This window comes from Stenella coeruleoalba (genome assembly GCF_951394435.1).
Source record: "Stenella coeruleoalba genome assembly, chromosome: 3".
In the NCBI taxonomy this organism is placed as follows: domain Eukaryota; kingdom Metazoa; phylum Chordata; class Mammalia; order Artiodactyla; family Delphinidae; genus Stenella; species Stenella coeruleoalba.
The window spans coordinates 59,050,026-59,071,711 of record NC_137148.1 but is presented as its reverse complement, the minus strand read 5'-3'; the positions used below and the strand labels follow the sequence as shown (position 1 = coordinate 59,071,711).

General features: G+C 38.7%; 1 protein-coding gene across 2 annotated transcripts in view; it reads left to right on the top strand.

Annotated features, from left to right (window-relative positions):
- Nucleotides 1-21,686, top strand: part of CERT1 (ceramide transporter 1) — a gene marked incomplete at its 5' end in the record, with an annotated part of 128,930 nt that overhangs the window by 75,295 nt on the left and 31,949 nt on the right. For both annotated transcript variants that reach the window (XM_079916452.1, XM_079916451.1), the window contains one exon: nucleotides 1,541-1,633. In XM_079916452.1, the coding sequence (XP_079772578.1) occupies nucleotides 1,541-1,633 (93 nt within the window). The remainder of the gene's footprint in view (nucleotides 1-1,540; nucleotides 1,634-21,686) is intronic.

The following is a 21,686-nucleotide window of genomic DNA, read 5'->3' as shown; positions in this document are numbered from 1 at the left end:
ACCACTCAAATCAAGATGTAGAACTTTTATAGCACCTCAGAAGGTTTCTTCATGCCCCTTCCTAGTCCATGCTGTACCAGTACCTCAAGAAGTGACCACAGTTTTAACTTATACAGTCATAGATTAGTTTTGCCTGTTCTTGAACAGCATGTAAATGGAATCATACAAAATATACTCGTGTGTCTGGCTCGCTCCTCCGCCCCCTCAACACTGACTGTGAAGTTCATTCATCTTGTAACTTTTAGTGGTAGTTATTATTTTTTATTGTTGTATAGTATTATTGCTGTATGCTGTTCATTGTGTAATGAATTTTCATTGTATGACTTCAATTTGTTTTTTCCTTTTTCCTGCTGATGGACATTTAACTTTTTATATTTTGGCTGTTGTGAATAAAGCTGCTGTGAGCATTCTTGTACGTATCTTTTGGTGGATATATGCACTCTTTTCTCTTGGGCACATACCAAGCAGTAAAATTATCTATTCACGAGGTATATGCTTAGCTTTAGTGGGTAGAGGCAAACAATTTTCCAAAGTGGTTATATCAGTTTATATTCCCACCAGCAGTAGATGAGAATTCCAGTTGCTCTTCACCCTTGACAACACTTGGTATTGTCATTTTTTTTGTGGGTGATTTTTTGTGTTTTTAAATTTTAGCCATTCTGATGGGTCTGTAGTCCTGTTTTCTCTTCAGTACACAAAAATCAGTTAGTCTTTGGGCCTACTGAACTAATTCATTGATTTGCACTAGCTTAATTCAGGTAGGGTTTTTAGAAGTAGTTAAGCTCTGGGTGAGTTCGGTGTGGACTTTAATTTAGCCCTTTAAATATTTGAGGTGAGGGAATAAAGGCATTAGGTTCTTTATAAGCTTGTAGGGCTTTAATATCACATTTGACTCATTGTAGTCCATTGTTGTTAAAAAAAAGTTTGAGGTTGGTGACAAGGCCAGCCTTTTTACATTTTGTCCTTGGATCTTTGCGCAAACTCTTAGAGCCATAGAACCTGTCTATAAAAGGAGAAGGTTAAAGTAGAAATCTAAGCTCTTTTTCAGCTCTAAAATAATTTTAACCAGCAGTTGGAAAGTATAAGAAAGGTATCTTTCTTTAGAATATCTTTTTGCATTTATTGATTCTACCAATAATTGAGTTATTTTCTTCCTGGCATCCATTACTTGACTTTTTGTCTGTAACAAAATTAATTTAGCTCCTACTGGGGGAAACAAACACGTGAATATATATTGTAGGCATTTCTCTGGTGCTAATTTATCCTTTTTTTTGTTTGTTTTTTTGAAGTGTAGACACTTTGGTAGTTACTTAATCCATTTAAATATATAACCTACCTATAAGGCGATCTTAGTGGTATTTTAAATGGTCGCTTGTATGTGATATATGGCCCAGAAAAAAGTGTTTTCTTGGGCAGAAGAATACTCATTTTTCACAGAAGTGGAGTTATTTTGGGGCCAAGTTATAAAATTTTGATGAAATGTAGAGAAAATCCCACTTGACATGATAAATTTTTCACTTGCTTTTCTTTTTTTAAATAGGAAAGTGAGAAGAGAAGAAGAATAGAGGAAGCATACAAAAATGCCATGACAGAACTTAAGAAAAAATCTCACTTTGGAGGACCAGATTATGAGGTATGAAGTTATGTTTTTGGTCTTAGAGAAACATGTAGCAGATATATATATATATGTATTTATATATATGTATATGTGTATATATATATATATCACAAAAGTGATTAATTTTTACATAATACTTTTAAATGTTTTGAATATTTCATAATGTATCTATGCTAGGCTTACCCTGAAACAGAATTTTTTCTTTTTCACCTACAAAGCTTTAAAGGGCTTTAAAAGACTTATTACTAAGGCCTTCTACTTTATAGGACAAATTTTTGTCTCCCCTGTTAGGGTGATACTTACTGATATTACATTCTAATTCTTTTTTTCTTTAATTTTATTATTTGAAATCTATAGATGGTTTATTTTATTTTATTTTTTGGCCACTCCATGAGGCATGCGGGATCTTAGTTCCCTGACCAGGCATCGAACCTGTTACCCCTGCATTGGGAATGCGGAGTCTTAACCACTGGACCACCAGGAAGGTCCCTAACTCTTTTTTTTTTTTTAAAAAAAAAAACAAAAGCAACCTACAGAGGAAAAACCTGAGAACTTTACAGGTGAAAGATTTTAGGCTGTGCTGTATACTGTGAGGTCTTCTCCATAGCAAAGCATGAACTGTTCAAATTGCCATGCCTTTATGTTTGGAAAATGTCGGAAACCAGCTTCTTTTCCCTGTTGGTTATTTGTTAAGCAGTTAGTAAAATCTGCCTCTCCATATACAAACACATACAGGAGTGGCAAGGAGTATCGTTGACATAGAAGAAGAATGGTAAAAAAGTTAGACTGTATTTAAGAAAGCAGAAGAAAAATTTCCTGCCATTTTTATTCTAGAAAGGAAAAAATAAGACCTGCTATTGACAATATATTTTACGTTGGAATTGATTTCCAACTGTGAAAATCCATAGTATGAGACTTGAGCGGTAATTTTATTTTATTTATTTTTAAAATGTATTTATTTTTAATAGATCTTTATTGGAGTATAATTGCTTCACAATACTGTGTTAGTTTCTGTTGTACAACAAAGTGAATCAACCATATGCATACATATGTCCCCATATCCCCTCCCTCCCATGCTCCCTATTGCACCCCTCTAGGTCATCGCAAAGCACCAAGCTGATCTCCCTGTGCTATGCTGCTGCTTCCCGCTAGCTAACTATTTTACATTCGGTAGTGTATATATGTCGATGCTACTCTCACTTCTCCCCATCTTCCCCCTCCCACCCCATGTCCTCAAGTCCATTCTCTATGTATACATCTTTATTCCTGCCCTGAAACTAGGTTCATCAGTACCCTTTTTTTTTTTTTTTACATTCCATATATGTGCATTAGAATACGGTATTTGTTTTTCTCTTTCTGACTTACTTCACTCTGTATGACAGACTCTAGGTCCATCCACCTAACTACAAATAACTCAATTTCATTCCTTTTTATAGCTAAGTAATACTCTATTGTATATATGTGCCACATCTTCTTTATCCATTCATCTGTCGGTGGACATTTAGGTTGCTTCCATGTCCTGGCTATTGTAAATAGTGCTGCAGTGAATATTGTGGCACATGTCTCTTTTGGAATTATGGTTTTCTCAGGGTATATGCCCAGTAGTGGGATTGCGGGGTCATATGGTAGTTCTGTTTTTAGTTTTTTAAGGAACCTCCATACTGTTTTCAATAGTTGTATCAATTTACATTCCCACCAACAGTGCAGGAGGGTTCCCTTTTCACCACACACTTTCCAGCATTCTTTGTTTCTAGATTTTTTGATATTAGCCATTCTGACTGGTGTGAGGTGATACCTCATTGTAGTTTTGATTTGCATTTCTCTAATAATTAGCGATGTTGAGCATCTTTTCATCTGCCCCTTGGCCATCTGTATGTCTTCCTTGGTGAAATGTCTATTTAGATCTTCCGCCCAGTTGTTAATTGGGTTGTTTGTTTATTTTCATATTGAGCTCCGTGAACTGTTTGTATGTTTTGGAGATTAATCCTTTGTTGTTTCATTTGCAAATATTTTCTCCCATTCTGAGGGTTGTCTTTTTGTCTTGTTTATGGTTTCCTTTGCTGGGCAAAACTTTGAAGTTTAATTAAGTCCCATTTGTTTATTTTTATTTTATTTACTCTAGGAGGTGGGTCAAGAAAGATCTTGCTGTGGTTTACGTTAAAGCGTGTTTTTCCTGTGTTTTCCTCTAAGAGTTTTATAGTGTCTGGTTTTACATTTAGGTCTTTCATCCATTTGGAGTTTATTTTTATGTATGGTGTTAGGTAGTGTTTTAATTTCATTCTTTTACATGTAGCTGTCCAGTTTTCCCAGCACCACGTATTGAAGAGGCTATCCTTTCTCCATTGTATGTTCTTACCTCCCTGGTCATAAATTAGGTGACCATATGTGCATGGGTTTATCTCTGGGCATTCTATCCTGTACCATTGATCTATATTTCTGTTTCTGTGCCAGTACCATACTGTCTTGATTACTGTAGCTTTGTGGTATAGTTTGATGTAAGGGAGCCTGATTCCTCCAGCTCCGTTTTTCTTTCTCAAGATTGCTTTGGCTATTTGGGGTCTTTAGTGTTTCCATACGAATTGTAAAATTTTTTGTTCTAATTTTGTGAAGAATGCCATTGGTAGTTTGATAGGGATTTCATTGAATCTGTAGATTGCTTTGGGTCATACAGTCATTTTCACAGTATTGATTCTTCCAATCCAAGAACATGATATATTTCTCTCTGTTTATGTCATCTTTGATTTCTTTCATCAGTGTTTTATAGTTTTCTGAGTACAAGTCTTTCACCTCCTTAGGCAGGTTTATTCCTAGGTATTTTATTCTTTTTGGGGAGATGGTAAATGGGATTCTTTCCTCAATTTCTCTTTCTGATTTTTCATTGTTGGTATATAGGAGTGCCAGGAATTTCTGTGCATTAATTTTGTATCCTGCAACCTTACCAAATTCATTGATTAGTTCTAGTAGTTTTCTGGTGGCATCTTTAGGATTATCTATGTGTAGTATCATGTCATCCGCAAACAGTGGCAGGTTTACTTCTTCTTTTCCAATTTGTATTCCTTTTCTTTCTTTTTCTTCTCTGATTGCCGTGGTAGGACTTCCAAAACTATGTTGAACAAGAGTGGCAAGAATGGACATCCTTGTCTTATTCCTGATCTTAGAGGAAATGCTTTCAGTTTTTCACCACTGAGTATGATGCTTGCTGTGGGTTTGTCATATATGGCCTTTATTATGTTGAGGTAGGTTCCCTCTGTGCCCATTTTCTGGAGAGTTTTTATCATAAATGGGTGTTGAATTTTGTCAGAAGCTTTTTCTGCATCTACTGAGATGATCATATGGTTTTTATTCCTTAATTTGTTAATATGGTGTATCACATTGATTGATTTGCATATATTGAAGAATCCTTGCATCCCTGGGATAAATCCCACTTGATCATGGTATATGATCCTTTTAATGTGTTGTTGGATTCTGTTTGCTAGTATTTTGTTGAGGATTTCTGCATCTGTGTTCATCCGTAATATTGGTCTATAATTTTCTTTTTTTGTGATATCTTTTTCTGTTTTTGGTATCATTGTGATGGTGGCTTCGTAGAATGGATTTGGGAGTGTTTCTCCCTCTGCAATTTTGGGGAAGAGTTTGAGAAGGTTCAGTCTTAGCTAGTCTCTAAATGTTTGATAGAATTCACCTGTGAAGCCATCTGGTCCTGGGCTTTTGTTTGTTGGAAGATTTTTAATTATGGTTTAAATTTCATTACTTGTGATAGGTCTGTTTATATTTTCTGATTCCTCCTGGTTTAGTCTTGGAAAATTGTACTTTTCCACGAATTTGTCCATTTCTTCATGGTTGTCCATTTTATTGACATATACTTGTTTATAGTAGTCTCTTATAATCCTCTGTATTTCTGTGGTGTCAGTTATGATTTCTTCTTTTTAATTTCTAATTTTATTGATTTGTGTCCTCTCCCTTTTTTTCTTGATGAGTCTGGCTAAGGATATGTCAATTTTGTTTATCTTCTCAAAGAACCAGCTTTTAGTTTTATTGATCTTTGCTATTGTTTTCTTCATTTCTATTTCATTTATTTCTGCTCTGACTTTTATGATTTCTTTCCTTCTACTGACTTTGAGTTTTCTTTGTTCTTCTTTCTCTGGTTGTCTTAAGTGTAGGGTTAGATTGCTTATTTGAGATTGTTCTTGTGTCTCGAGGCGAGATTGAATTGCTGTAAACTTCCCTCTTAGAACTGATTTTGCTGCATCCCATAGTTTTTGGATTGTCGTGTTTTCGTTGTCATTTGTTTCTAGGTATTTTTTAATTTCTTCTTTGATTTCTTCAGTTATCTCTTGGTTATGCAGTAGCACACTGTTCAGCCTCCATGTATTTGTGTTTTTTGCAGTTTTTTTCCCCTGTAATTGATTTCCAGTCTCATAGCGTTGTGGTCAGAAAAGATGCTTGATATGATTTCAGTTTTCTTACATTTTCTGAGGCTTGATTTGTGACCCAAGATGTGTTCTGTCCTGGAAAATGTTCTGTGTGCACTTAAGAAGAAAGTGTATTCTGCCACTTTTGGGTGGAATATTCTATAAATATCAATTAAATCTATCTAGTCTATTGTGTCATTTAAAGCTTGTGCTTCCTTATTTATTTTCTGTTTGGATGATCTGTCCATTGGTGTAAGTGATGTGTTAAAGTCCCCCACTATGATTGTGTTACTGTTGATTTCTCCTTTCATGGTTGTTAGCGTTTGCCTTATGTATTGAGGTGCTCCTATGTTGGGTGCATAAACATTTATAATTATTATATCTTCTTCTTGGATTGATTCCTTGATCATTATGTAGTGTCCTTCTTTGTCTCTTGTAATAGTCTTTATTTTAAAGTCTATTTTATTGGATATGAGTATTGCTACTCCATCTTTCTTTTTATTTCCATTTTCATGGAATATCATTTTCCATCCCCTCACTTTCAGTCTGTATGTGTCCCTAGGTCTGAAATGGGTCTCTTGTAGACAGCATATATATGGTTTTTGTATCCATTCAGCAAGTTTGTGTCTTTTGGTTGAGGCATTTAATCTGTTTACATTCAGGGTTGTTACTGATATATATGTTCCTGTTAGCATTTTCTCAATTGTTTTGGGTTTGTTTTTGTGTGTCTTTTTCTTCTCTTGTGTTTCCTGCCTAGAGAAGTTTCTTTAGCATTTGTTGTAAAGCTGGTTTGGTGGTGCTGAATTCTTTTAGCTTTTGCTTGTCTGAAAAGGTCTTGATTTCTCCCTCGAATCTGAATGAGATCCTTGCTGGGTAGAGTAATTTTGGTTGTAGGTTTTTCTCTTTCATCACTGTATGTGTGTCCTGCCACTCCCCTCTGGCCTGTGGAGTTTCTGCTGAAAAATCAGCTGTGCTATTTTTGTTTTCCCCTTGCTGCTTTTAATATTTTTTCTTTGAATTTAATTTTTGTTAGTTTGATTAATATGTGTCCTGGTTTGTTTTTCCTAGGGTTTATCCTGTATGGGACTCTCTGTGCTCCTTGGACTTGGGTGACTATTTCCTTTCCCGTATTAGGGACATTTTCGACTATAATCTCTTCAAATGTTTTCTCAGCCTCTTTCTTTTTCTCTTCTTCTTCTGCGACCCCTATAATTTGAATGTTGGTACGTTTAGTGTTATCCCAGAGGTCTCTGAGATTGTCTTCAATTCTTTTCATTCTTGTTTTCTTTATTCTGCTCCTTGGCAGTTATTTCCACCATTTTGTCTTCCAGCTCACTTATTCGTTTCTCTGCCTCCATTATTCTGTTACTGATGCCTTCTAGTGTATTTTTCATTTCAGTTATTGTGTTGTTCATCTCTGTTTGTTTGTTCTTTAGTTTTTCTAGTTCTTTGTTAAACATTTTTTGTGTTTTCTCAATCTGTACCTCCATTCTATTTCTGAGATTCTATATCATCTTTACTATCATTACCCTGAATTCTTTTCCAGATAGATTGCCTATTTCCTCTTCATTTATTTGGTCTTGTAGTTTTTTACCTTGCTCCTTCACATGTGACATATTTTTTTTGCCGTCTCTTTTTTTGTGTGTGTGTGAGTGGGATTGTGTTCCTGTCTTACTGGTTGTTTGGCCTGAGGCTTCCAACCCTGGAGTTTGTAAGCTGTTGGGTGGAGCTGGGTCTTTGTGCTGAGATGAGTACCTCTGTGAGACCTCACTCTGATGAATATTCCCTGTGGTCTGAAGTTCTCTGTTAGTCCAGTGGTTCCAACTCGGAGCTCCCGCCCTAGGACCTTTGACCCGACCCCCAGCTTGTGAACCAAGATCCCGCAAGGCACGTTGGATGGCGAAAAAATAAGAGAGAGAGAACAATAACAAAGTAAAAAATAAAATTAGGAAACTAACAGATACATTAGAAAGGATATGAAAATAAAAATATAGGGCTTCCCTGGTGGCGCAGTGGTTGAGAGTCCGCCTGCAGATGCAGGGGACACGGGTTCATGCCCCGGTCCGGGAAGATCCCACATGCCGTGGAGTGGCTGGGCCCATGAGCCATGGCCACTGAGCCTGCGCGTCCGGAGCCTGTGCTCCGCAACGGGAGAGGCCACAACAGTGAGAGGCCCGCGTACCACCAAAAAAAAATAAAAATATAGATGAATCAACAACCAGAAGGTACCATAGTACCACAGTAATAAAAAAGAGGGGGAGGGAAAAGAGAAAACAAAAAAAGAGAAAAAAAAAAGTGGGGAAAAGGCCTTGGCTGTGGAGGGCGGGGCCTAAGCAAGGGTGAGGTTTGGGTGGTGGGCCGGGCCTATGCTCAGGACCCACAGAGTTGGAAAAGGCCCTGGGGGCTGGGGGGGTATGTGGCTTAGGCTTAAGGAACAGAAGGGACCCAGGCGTGCCCCCCATCCCTGGTCTCAGAGGGCAGGGGACCTCACCTGGGAGCCCAGCAGACTTCCTGGGCTCAAGTCGGCAGGGAAAACACCCTCTTCCTCTCCAGCTCCTCCTGTCCTGGAGGGCCCCTTCCACCTGCCTCTCCTGTTCTATCCTCAGCCTCCTCCCTATGACCCCAGGACCAGTGCGGACAGGGGAAGGGGGTGTCCTTGGAAGGCAGGGGACCAGCCTGGGATCTCAGCAGACTCCCCAGGCCCGGGTGGGTGGGACAAACACCCTCTGATGAGCGGTAATATTTTTAAATTGCTAAGCTGTTATCTCATTCCTTCTGGAATGTACAAAATTTACGTAATTAGCTATCGTCTGGGATTTTAGAAGTCTAGATTACTGAAATATTAGCTGTTACAATTTTAACTTTTATTCTGAAGCTGAGCAAAGTCTTTTGCTATTTTAGGTTTATTTTGGGGAGGACTATCAGCTTTTAAAAATTACCCTATTTTTTTCATATTATAAATAAAATAGATGTACATTATAGGAAGATTATAGAAAATACAAATAAGCCTATCTTTTTAATTTAACAATATGTGGTACCCATTTATCTCCTACGAGCAATATGTAAGTACTGTATAATTTTATATTTGTTTATCTCCACTTTGGTCAACACAGATTATATTTCAGGGGAGAGAGCAGGGTGGAGAAAGGAGGGTCCTTGTGCTAGGTTTATGTGTTTATTAGTTTTTTAAAAAACTGCTTGATCGATGTGATTTAGGCTTTCTTTTAAAAATGTTTATTGGTCATTTGTATTTCTTCTTTAATGACTCTCGTACACGTCCCTTCACGGTTTTATTATTAGAATTTGGGTGTTTTCCCCCTATTGACTTAGAAGATGGGCAGGATTGACTTTATTTCTCAATTATTTTCTTCTTTTTATAGTTTAAAAAAAATCTTTTTAATTGTTCATTTTGTCATATAAAAGTTTTATACTTTCTCGTAATTAACTCACAGTCTTTTGGTACACTTATCTCTACATTTTTTTTCATGTTTTAAAAAGCATTTTCTTGTCAACCTAAAGAGGTACACTGAGACATGCTCAAATTACCAGAAATTGAGTTTATTTCAGAACAGCAGAGGAATTACAATTCAGGGAATGCATGCAGTACCAAGTTACAGGAGGTTTTGTTGAGGGTTTGGGGCAGGTTGTATTTATGGGCAAGGAGTACAGACAAGGAGAGTCTAGCCAGAGTCCAAGCAGTAAGTTCTTTGGCTTGAGGATGGGGAGAGATACTTGGTAGATGGTCATTGGTCAGAAGATAAGGCTCAGTCTTCTGATTATCTGGCATTTATGGGAAATCCTTCTCTCAGTTCTTAAATTCTGTTCTTCAGAGGCTGCATGCATAAAATTCTCCATTTCAGTCTTCTGGCCACACTGTGAAGCATGTGGGATCTTAATTCCCCAACCAGGGATTGAACCCGTGCCCCTTGCATTGGTAGCAATGTGTCTTAACCACTGGACTGACAGGGAAGTCCCATCTGGTTCCATTTTAGATCGAAATCCTTTCACACTCTACTTCAAATAATCTTCTGTATTTTCTTTTTTTTTTTAATGGTCTCTCCTAAATATATTAATACATCTGAATTTTTAAAAATTATGGTGTAGGGCTTCCCTGGTGGCTCAGTGGTTGAGAGTCTGCCTGCCAATGCAGGGGACACGGGTTCATGCCATGGTCCGGGAGGATCCCACATGCCGTGGAGTGGCTGGGCCCGTGAGCCGTAGCCGCTGAGCCTGTGCGTCCGGAGCCTGTGCTCCGCAACAGGAGAGGCCACAGCAGTGAGTGCCACTGCAAAAAAAAAAAGAAAAAATTATGGTGTAATGGAGGAATCTATATTTTATTCCAGTGGCATTTATTGAATAAACCATCTTTTTTCCAGCCATTTGAAATGCATCTCCCTCTTTCTCTTTTAATGAAGAAAATAAGGGCACTTCACTTCTTTTTTCACCATCTTCCTGTTCATGAAAAATTAACAAAGAAATGGAAAATATATTCTAGTCTTATTGAGAACTACAAGCTAGGAACAGCATCTCAGAAAGCTCTGAGAACTGTTCCATCCGTTAGAAGTGGTTTTTAGACAGGATGTACATCATATCAAATGACGTAATAGTGACAGTTTACACAGTTCACTTCTGCAGGTACAAAGTGGTAGGTAACCTGACTCTTTACAAGATAAAGAAGAAAGGTTATCTTTTAAGAAGTTGCCTTTTTTTTTTTTTTGTGGTATGCGGGCCTCTCACTGTTGTGGCCTCTCCCGTTGCGGAGCACAGGCTCAACGGCCATGGCTCATGGGCCTGGCCGCTCCGCGGCATGTGGGATCTTCCTGGACCGGGGCACGAACCCGTGTCCCCTGCATCGGCAGGTGGACTCTCAACCACTGTGCCACCAAGGAAGCCCCAGGAGTTGTCTTAATGCTAGAAGAATGTTGCAGTTTAGGATTGGGCAGGTATTTTTGCCAATGGGGAAAATTTGGTCATGATGCATAATGCAGATATACAGTACACTATAGAGGGGAAAGAGGGGGCCAAAAGGCAGAGAAAATTTTTATGTTTAAATTTTTCTTTTCTTGCCATAAAATATGAATTTTATTTCACAATTTCCTCTTTCTGATCATTAACCTTTCTATGGAAAGCATTAGGTGATCAAATATTTGGTCCCTTGATGCCAGGGTGGTTGCTCGCTTGCCGTTGGTCCATCGTGTCCCTCAATGTTGGGTCCTAATAGCCCTTTTCTCTTTTTTGGGGGGATGCAGGGTGGGGTGGGGAATTATACCAGCAGAATGTTTAGCAAGGACTGAGAGCCAATTCTAGGCTGTCCAGTAAGACAAGACAATTCCCCTCACATGTGCATTATGTATGCCTATTATTTTATAGAGCACTGGAGACATGATCCAAAATTTTAAGTTGTTTAGACATCATTATTTTACTACGAATAGGTGATACACAGCATGAAGGGCAAGAAGCTATCACCTTGTAAGTTCCACAAACTAGTTTAAGTTGCCAGTAGAACCAACAGCATCATTAACAAAGATTTAAGCCAAGATCCTCCTGAACCAAACCCTTTTCCTAGTATTTCCCCTAAACTGGGAAGAGGATTTTTCAGAGTGGAAATTTGACTCTTTTTTTTTTTTGTGGTACGTGGGCCTCTCACTGTTGTGGCCTCTCCCGTTGCGGAGCACAGGCTCCGGACGCGCAGGCTCAGCAGCCATGGCTCATGGTCCCAGCCGCTCTGCGGCATGTGGGATCTTCCCAGTCTGGGGCACGAACCCGTGTCCCCTGCATGGGCAGGTGGACTCTCAACCACTGAGCCACCAGGGAAGCCCTTGACTCTTCGTATGTTATAAGATGAGTTAACAAATATCGTGGCCAAATGGTCATACCATTGGAAACATGATAGAAACCAGTGTGCTCCCATTACAGATTGACATCAAAGATTGACAGGAGCTACCCATCAGTGACCTTGAGCCCAAGGGAAACGAATAACATATCTTCCTAACCAACCTGAGGAAAGCCAAGGTCATAAACTTGTTCCATAAAACCATTGGGTCCTCTTAGGGGCTACCCAGTATTCACCATCTAATGAAAAGTATTGTTTATGACCAGGTTCAGAACAGGCATCATTGGCCAGGTAAGACTTGAAGCTCCTCGATGGGCAAAGCCCAGGCCTTCTACTCCTCAGGTACCTGAGGCTGGGGGTCCACCCCAGTCCTCCCCCCACCCCCTGGCTCTTAGAACAGCCTCCCTGGCTGTTCCAGGCTGGCACTGCCCTCTCCACCACCCCCCAGCTGCCCTCAGCTGTCTTCCCTTGTGCACAGCCCTCTGTGCTGTCCACCCCTCCCTCTGGCAGGTAGCAGGGCAATAGGTGGGGAGGAGCTGCGGTCTATGAGGACCAAGGTGGGGCTCAGGCCCTGTCCTCCTCCTCAGGAGGGGCTCTGTATGCATTCCTTGGTGCTCTCTGAGTGTAGCTGACATCTTGCCCATTTGGAGCAGATGCCTGTGTGCATGTGTTTGTGTGCCTGTCCAATGTATATTGTATCTTAGCTTCCATTTTTAAAATTGTTCTGTACAGAGAGATGCAGCAGGGGGGTGGGAGGGCAGAGTGGACAGAGGGAAGCCACCCTGCACCCGCATTGGGTGTCTGGGCTGGGAGCAAGAAGGCTACAAAGGGTCTGGCCTGGCCCAGGCCCCACCTTGGGCTCAGCACGAAAGGGCTTTCAATGAATTAAGTGAAAACTTTTTTACAAAAATCAAAGCTCCAAACGTATTAGAAATAAAATATGAACTTGCAAAAAAAAATTAATTGGCCAGGTATTAGCATCTCACTTAGTGATATTGGCAGTGATACTAGCTTGCACAGTGCTAGAGTTTCTTTCTTTTAAAATAAAATTTCTAAGGGCTGTCCAGTTAGAGCCTTGGAGAGGAGAAATCTACCAAGGCAACCTGGGAGTACTGGACATAGGTAATTGGCCACAAACCCAGTAATTAGATTGATTTTTTTTTGAAACTTGCAAATGATTGAGCTCAAGCAAAAGTGTGAGGAGAAAAAAAAGTGTGAGCAGTTGTCAAAGTAATCAGTATACAGACCTAGTACAGCATCTTGGATCAGCTGTCTTCTTCAGATGTCTTCTCTTGCTGGTCTGGTAGTGCTGTTCTTAGTCAAAGTCAAGTGTCAGAAACAGGAGTTGCAGTTTATTCAGGAGAGGAGGCCTGATATGCAGTTATTCAGGAGAGGAGGCCTGATATGCAGTTTATTCAGGAGAGGAGGACTCTTCCAATATGGCTATAAAGAGTCCTTTATCTGATACCTGTTCCAGTATGAATAATCTCCTGGTTGCAGGTCATGGCACATCTGATCTTCATCCAAAGTTAGATTACTGTGATAAGCTTCAGAAACAAACTTGGAGTATCCTTTTAATAACTAAACTTTATAATAATACAACAACAAGGAAACTATCTGGGAAATGAGTCTTAGGCAGTAGTAAATAAAGACCTCATTTAATAAAACTAGAATTTAATATCCACTGAAACATAATCTACTTCTCTCTAAAATTACCCTAATTTCTACCAAATGTAGCCACATTAAGACAAATTGGTTTGCAAAATGTCTGGTTAATTGACAACCTAGGCTCTTTAAATTGGCTGTGCTGGAACTTTTCACAAGGAATCTCAGATTGAACTTTTAAAAAAAAAATTCTCAGGGCCAGGAAAGTCACACTGAAGGCATGTCATAGATTCCGCCTGTGACAGCTGTAGATTTGGGTGCTAGGTTTGGGTGAATTTCTCTCTTCTCATAGTCTCCTGAATACCTTGAGATTCCTGTACCTGTTAGGAGGTGACCTTCCTTATTACCTGAGAAAGTTGCTAGGAACCTAAGAGTTTACAGGTTCTGAAGGGATCAGGTAGAGAGAAAAGATTAATGTTTCAATTCTACATACAGAGTTGTGATTTAAAGGTTTCTTTATATCTGGAAAACAGATTAAAAACAAATAATATTTCAGACAAAAAACAAAAATTATATAATCATACTCATAATTTCACTCAGTCTTATGTGACTAATCTTTGATCTTAATCTTCAGTTAATGGTTTTATGAAGCCATCAGGTTTTCCATCAGAAGTCTTTAATTTCTTACCCAGTTCAGTGGTATGATCTGAAAGTTATCAGAAACCTATACTTGTCCAAAAGTCCTTTCTGTGAATCTTCTTCAAGTTGAAGCATTTTTGCAAAAACTTCAGAGTAAAATAATAACTGTCCATAAATGATAAAAGATTCAAAAAGTCAAGGCTAAAGACCTGATTACAATGCCAATTGACAAATAAACTTGGTTACTGTTGTGACATACAACAATTTAAGATAATTACTAGAATTATGACTGATAACATTTTACCAGGACATACCAGATTTTTAGGAGTTCTATATAATTTCTAGAATTTCTGTATTAATAACATTTACCCATATGATATAACCTGAGAAGTTTTATCACCACTCAAATTTGACAATGCTTCCCATGTAATTTAACATACCAAATAAGACTAATTAGTTTAATATTCCTCTCTCTGGGAGGGAGAGAAAACAAATATTTTGAGGCATACCAGGGACCGTTTGGAAAACCTCAGAGTTAACTAGAGGTCCAGTGAACTTCATTTAGAATTTGATCTTTGGGACATTTGTCAAAAATATCAAAAAGTTTCAAAATACTTAGTTAAATAGGATCATAGGTCACTGTGAAACAATACTCATTCATTTAAGCAAAGTGACAATAAAAGATCTCAAAGGTAATAAATCACTTAAAGGCAAAGAAAGTCACACAATCTCTTACCAAAAGCAGCTCAATATTTTAAGAAAACTTTGTGCTCTTAGAGAGAAAACTGAATTCTGGTTTTATACACTTTACCTTTAAAAATCATTTTCTTAACTAAACTCAATCTTAGCCAATCCTGACCACATACAAAACTCTTTTCTCAGTGTTCCTTTTCCTTGACCCTTTTACAACTTTCTGTATCCATATTATTTTGTCCCTTATTTTCTTTTCCATTCAGAAACAACCAACTCTAAGACAAAACTACCCTTTTTTTCCTTTAACAAAATGCATTTCCATTCCTTATACCCTCTTTTAGTGAAAACATACTTCCCATTTTCCTTGGATACTAAAATGTTTCCCTTATTATTTTAGTAGCTTTAGTTACACATATTATAATTCTTAACCTTAAAACATAGTTTCTAGCAAAAACTAAGTAAGCAATTATGAACTGTCTTTTCCGTTAGTATTCTTCAGATTGGCAAGCTTATAAATAATATTTATGGTTCTAGAAAACGTTCTCTTTCTTACAGAAAATGTCTCAATGTGACATCAAACATATTAATAGTCCTAACTAACCTTAGTTTCTTTGAAAAAGGAAACCTGTGCTCAGTAATTAATGTACCAGTATCTTAGCTGGAAATGACCTGGGTATTCGATGGATTCCCATTATTTAAGTTAATTTAGCACAGCTCTAAAGTTTCAAGTTACCAAAATCTGGAAAGAGTATTTTAGATAGACATCCCCAAAACACAGTTATTCCTAAAGAGTTAAAAGTTTCATCGTATTGTTATTTTTTCTTGCTGAACAACTTTCTAACAAGAATAATAAGGTTTAATTTAATTTCTAGTATACCTAGGTACAATAAAAATATTATACTTAATGTTGATGACTCTAAAGACATGTCTGTATTAATTAAACCAACAAGCTTAAGCTAACTTTAATACCAGATATTAATTCAGTACTGAATATTTCCTAGATCACATAAGCCTGAAATTCATTCTAGCCAGGTTCTTTTGTATTTCTGAATATTTATATAACTGCTTAATTTCCTTTAAGCCAATTAAACAGAGCTCTTTTACAAATTAATTTTTGCAGTACCACACATCTACAACACACCTATGTAAATACGAAGAAACACACAAACAGACACAGAGATCTCATAGTGCCCATTCCAAAATTTCAGCCAGGAATCAGGTGTAACAATATAAAACCCTCAGTTATAAAAGAGATTGAATTCAAATTGGGTTTCTGGCAGATGGAACAAATCAAGATCACCTATCTAGATTGCTAAAACCTTTTTACTAGTATTTATGAGAAGACACTTAAGATTTCTATTTGTCATTAACAAGTCAAGTACCAAGTTATTTACCCTCCCTCAAGACCAGAAAAAATTTCTTTTTCTCTGTTTACAAGCCTCTTAAGATAAATAAGGGGACATTTTGGGAGTGGTAAAAAGATTGGTGGGCTTTGGATTATTTCTGGAGCCATACCTCTGGTCCTGTAAAGACTAGATTTGGAAAATAAGGACAGTTTTTTGTTTTTGTTTTTTTTCTCAAAGAATTGGATGGCTACCTCAGTGATTTCAAAGGACTGACATAGCCCTTCACCTTTGTTGGAATGTCTTACTTTCCCTCATTTAGCTTAGGGAAGAAGCAGCACCACCCCCCTCCAAAAAAAATTACTATCAGGTTCCAATTACCAGCTATGGTCAGTTTAGTCAAACCATTGGCTTCCCACCTCCCAACTTGGTAATTAATGTATTTATTATTTTAATTTTAATTATTTAGTTAGTTGCACCGGGTCTTAGTTGCGGCAGGCGGGCTTCTTAGTTGTGGCAGGTGGGCTCCTTAGCTGCAGCTCGAGGGCTCCTTAGTTGCAGCTCGAGGGCTCCTTAGTTGTGGCTCACTGGCTCCTTTAGTTGTGGCATGCAAACTCTTAGTTGCAGCATGCATGTGGGATCTAGTTCCCTGACCGGGGATTGAACCTGGGCTCCCTGCATTGGGAGTGTGGAGTCTTAACCACTGCGCCACCAGGGAAGTCCTGGTAATCTGTTTATAAACACTTTTAAGGATTCTCCCTGGGTTTAAGAAATTATTTAACTGTGGCCCTCAGTTCAGCCTTTGATCTGAAGAGGCTTGCCTGCAAGCCTCATGTAGTCCCATTCCTAAAGGTAACCATTTAATAGGATCTTCTGAGTAGAAAGGCAATTCAGATAGGAGATTATTAGTAGATGGGAACAGTAATTAAAGTTTTAGGTACCTTTTATATCATTAATCTTTTATTAGCTTTCTACAACAAATCTTTCAATGAGGCTATTTTGAAATTTTGAAGCCTTTTGGGGCTTCTGTATACCAATTAAAATAGGTACAATATTTAAGATGAGAGCTCTCTAAAATTTTAACAATTTAGTAGACTTTCCCATTCAAAGGATCTAAGAAGCTAGCCTGACAAATATTTTTCCCTGCTAATATAATTTTAGAAAAGAGAAAAACTCTTACTGCTGTTGAAAAAAATCAGTTTGGGAGTGCCAGAAGAACCTATCTCACCATTTCAGGGCCCAACATCCTTTAGTTCCGATTAAGAACTTGCAAGCATACATAAACCCAGCTGGTATTCTCATAGGTGACTGTCCATCTGGGAGCTGTTTGGCCTTTGAGGCACAATTTCCTATTATTTCGTAGCCTAATTCAGATATGGGATATGAGATATGATCTGCACAGCTTTCTGAGGACAGTGTGGTAGATCAAATGTGTGGTAGATCAAATGTGTGCTGCTTCTGAGTCTAGCCCCAAGGAGTTAACCTTGGGTTGGTTTGACTCTTGTACATGGCTCAGTTTCTCCCTGTGACAGTCTAAAACCGCCATGGGTGCTGAGGGCACTAGGTTATCAGCCTCTGTTGTGCCCTGTCGGATGAGCAGTATTTACCTAATGGTTGTAGTGGATCTCCCTTATTCTTCAGAGCTGAATAATTCAGTCTCTCATTTCACTAGCAAAAGCTTTGTTCAGAACATATATCAACTCACTTTTTTCAATGTAAGCCAAAGTTAACAAAAACCCAGCCACCTATGTTTCCCTGGGCCCCTTGTCCAGATCCCCGAAGTCCTGCCCAAGAACTGCACCAGTGCCCCTTAAGACTCCAAGCCTTAAGTGAAACAGCTCAAATAAAATTTCAGGATCATTACTCAAACAATGAGATCCAGATATTAGGAGAGCTCACCAGAACACCTGAGGAGTACTGAGAAGCTGGTGGGGCTCAATGGACCCATGCTTGGTACTGAGCACTAGTTCTGGGTTGACTCCAGGTGTTCACTAGTGGGTATCTCTGATATCCTGCCAGCTAAACCATGCATGTCAACAAAAATGAATCAGTCAATCTGAGAAAGAAATGGAAATTTTATTTGAGCCAAACTGAGAACTGTTCTGCCCATTAGAAGTCAAAGCACAGTAATATAAGTTTTTTGAGACAGAGGGCGGTACATCAAATGATGTAATATTGACAGTTGACACAATCCAGTTTTACAGGAACAAGGTTGTAAGTCATGTGACCCCTTACAAGATCAAGAAAGAAGGTTATCTTTTAAGGAGTTGTCTTGTTGATGCTAGGAAAATGTTGTACCTTAGGACTGGGCTGGTATTCTTGGGGAAGATTTGCTCAGGATGCATAATGCAGATATACAGTACAGAGTAGGGGGGAAAGAGGAGGCCAAAGGGCAGAGAAAATTTTTTTACGTTTAAATTTTCCTTGTCTTGCCATAAAGTATGAATTTTATTTCAAATCCCTGTAGTATCAAGTTATGTAATTCTTAAATAAACTAGGGCCTGTTTTTACACTTTTTTCCCCTTTTGGAGTTTTGAACCATCTATATTTACTTGTGTTCATACTACATTTGCATGGATTTGACAGTAATTCAAAATATGACTTTGTTTTGGTCCTTATCAAACATTCATGATGTTCTAGTTATCGAACAAAGTTTAAATGTTTCTGTCATCTGTGGCCTCAGAAATTATAATCTTAAATCCGTGCCTTAAGATTTTACTAATGTAAGACACTGCTAGGCATGGGTGATATTGCAAGGAACAAGGTAAACAAGGGTCCTGCCTGAGGGCCTTAGCTGCGTACATAATGGGAACACAGAGTAGTTAACAGGCAATTAGAATAATGTATGTTATGGAACACTTTAACACTGTGAACACAGATATTGAGTCAGGGATGGCTTCCAGATGCAATGACGTCTGAGCTAAAACCTTAAGAATGAGTCAGCTGAGTATTTGTTAACCAGGTGAATAGCCTGTAAAGTGTTTGCTTATAGGGGCTGAGAAGAAAGAAGATATTTGGAGACCAGAAGAAAAAGAACATTTTGCCGCAGGGTAACGCAAACCACTTATCTGTGGAGGGTAGAGCCAATCAAAAGTAGGGAGTGGCAAGACTGGCTAGAACCAGTATCCTCAGGCAATGGGTTTAAGTCATTCTTACTTCCTGCAGTGAGGAGAGTGGACTGAAGTTGACTGTTGTGACTGAGGGCTTGGAGACTTTTTCAGTATTACAGGTGAGAATTGAAGATAGCCTACATGGACAAATCAGATATTTGGAAGGTAGAACTGAAGGGTGTGGTGACTGAATGAGGGAAAAAAGAGGGATTCAAGAACAGGCCCAGGTTTCTGCCTTAGATAGATTGGTATGGAGATGAGGGAAGAACAGGTTTTAGACACGGTGCATCTGAGTTGAAACATTCACTTGAACACTCCATCTTATATATTATTAGATGTAAAGATCTAACACTTAGGAGAGAGATGGACAGGCTATGAATTTGGGAATCATCAGAAGAAGACTGAAGTCACAGAAATGAGTAAGAATGCTGTGGGGAGAGCAAGTGTGGAACCCTGAGGAGCACTCACGTTTAAGGGGTAGACAGAGGAGGCGCCTGCCCTGGAACCCAAAGAACAGTGCTTACTTAGAGAGGAACTGGGAAATTAAGACTCGCAGGGGAAAGATGGCTCCAAAGAGAGTCATTAACATAAGAAATGCTGCTAATAATTAGGGCAAGTAGATAAAGACTATGAAGTGTCCCATAGATTCAGCAATAAATAGCTCTTTTCTTTGGTAAGCGTGATGAGATAAAAGTGTTTAAGTTTTTTAATAAAGGAAAATTTATTCCAATTACTTTAGTTCTCCCTCGGATTTTTAACGCTGTAGTTCCCAATTGGTAAACTTCTGAGACTCTGATGTAATTGAATAGAATGAATGAGTATTACAATTTTTTAAAGAGTAGATGTGGTTATGATCAATAGAATTTTTAAATCATTAGAAAATATGTTTGAGTTCAGAATAGATTTGGGGTATTTTATATTTTTCTCATATCAGCAGAGACCAAAGTGATACTGCTGTCAGTTAAGTGTCTGAAATGTTTTGGCTTTATAAAGGGAGTCCTTCAGGACTCTTTCATGATCCAGCTGGTCATTAGATGGTTATGTCAGGGAGGAATAAATTTTCCTCTACCCTTCTATGTTCTTCTGGCTCATCTAAGAATTAAATTGACATGAGGCAGATTAACAGAAAATCAAAGTTTAATAATATGTATATGTGGGAGAGATCCAGGAAAACTGAGTAACTCAATAAAATGACTGAAACCCTCACTTTAAATACCATCTTCAGCTAAAGACAAAAGAAAATGTGGGCATAGTGGTTTGGAACTTAAAAGAGGTGTAAGACAATTCACAGGAAGATGGGAATGCAAATGTTTGGTAAACAAATGTTTGCTGGGCCATGCAGAAACAGTGGGACACACAGTAGGCTCTGGTCTCTAGACCCTGCTGAGTTTCCCCCGTAACACCTAGCCAATATTCTTCACAGATACCTCTAGTGATAGCTCTATTCCAGGAACAGACCCTCTATTTAAAATTTTTTTAGGCAGTGAGAGGGGAATGTCAAAGTTTCTTCCTGAGTCTTTTGGGCCTTAATTGTTTTTAGCTCAAAATAATCCACATGCCAAAGAGACATTTTGGGGTGGTACGTTTTGCTCCCCTGCAGTTATATTCACTTAATGGTAATTCATCAAGATGTGTACTGTTCTATATGAGTGTTGTAGTTAAATTAAAAGTTGTGTGGGGGGGTGTGGTTTGAAGTGACTTTTGAGGGATCCCCATAACTCTACAAGAACTACTACATTGAATCAAGATTTCTGATATGCCTGTGCGAAATGACAGGAGCATTACAGCATGGTTCTTCCCTCTCTTCTTGTGTGGCCCCAGGTTGTGGCAGCGCAGGGATGATGTTGCTTCTACTTTTTAATGGAGTAGTGACGACTTGGGATTTATTCCAGACAGACCCACAATTGTCCACGTGTCTTATTTTGTATATTTAAAAATTGGGGGAACTTAAACCCAAGCCTGCCTTTTCAGCCTTCAGTTTGATCTCAGGTGGCCTCAGCTTGCAGAGGCTTGAAGCAGGGTTTCGGTTCCCAGCCAGAGATTGAGGTCGGGTTACGGTGGTGAGAGCACCAAATCCTAGCCACTAGACCAGTGGTCAGTGACAAGGCCCTGGCCCTTCAGCTTTGCAGAAAAGAATTCCCACAAAGACGGAAAGTAGTGAAACAAGTAAAGTGTTTATTAGGAGGAAGAAAAGAGTACAGTACGTGTGGATAGACACAGGGGCAGACTCAGAGAGTCACGCCCTCGTGGTAGTTTGAATCACTTATATGGGGCGTTTCTTCCTGGTTTCCTTTGGCCAATCATTTTGATTTGCCTGGTTCAGAGTTCGTATTTGGTATATCTCAGGATCCTCCCATGTGTGCACGCACATCTCTTAAGCCGAGATGGATTCTACTGAAGAGGCCTATGGGTAGTTAGCATCACTTACTGTGG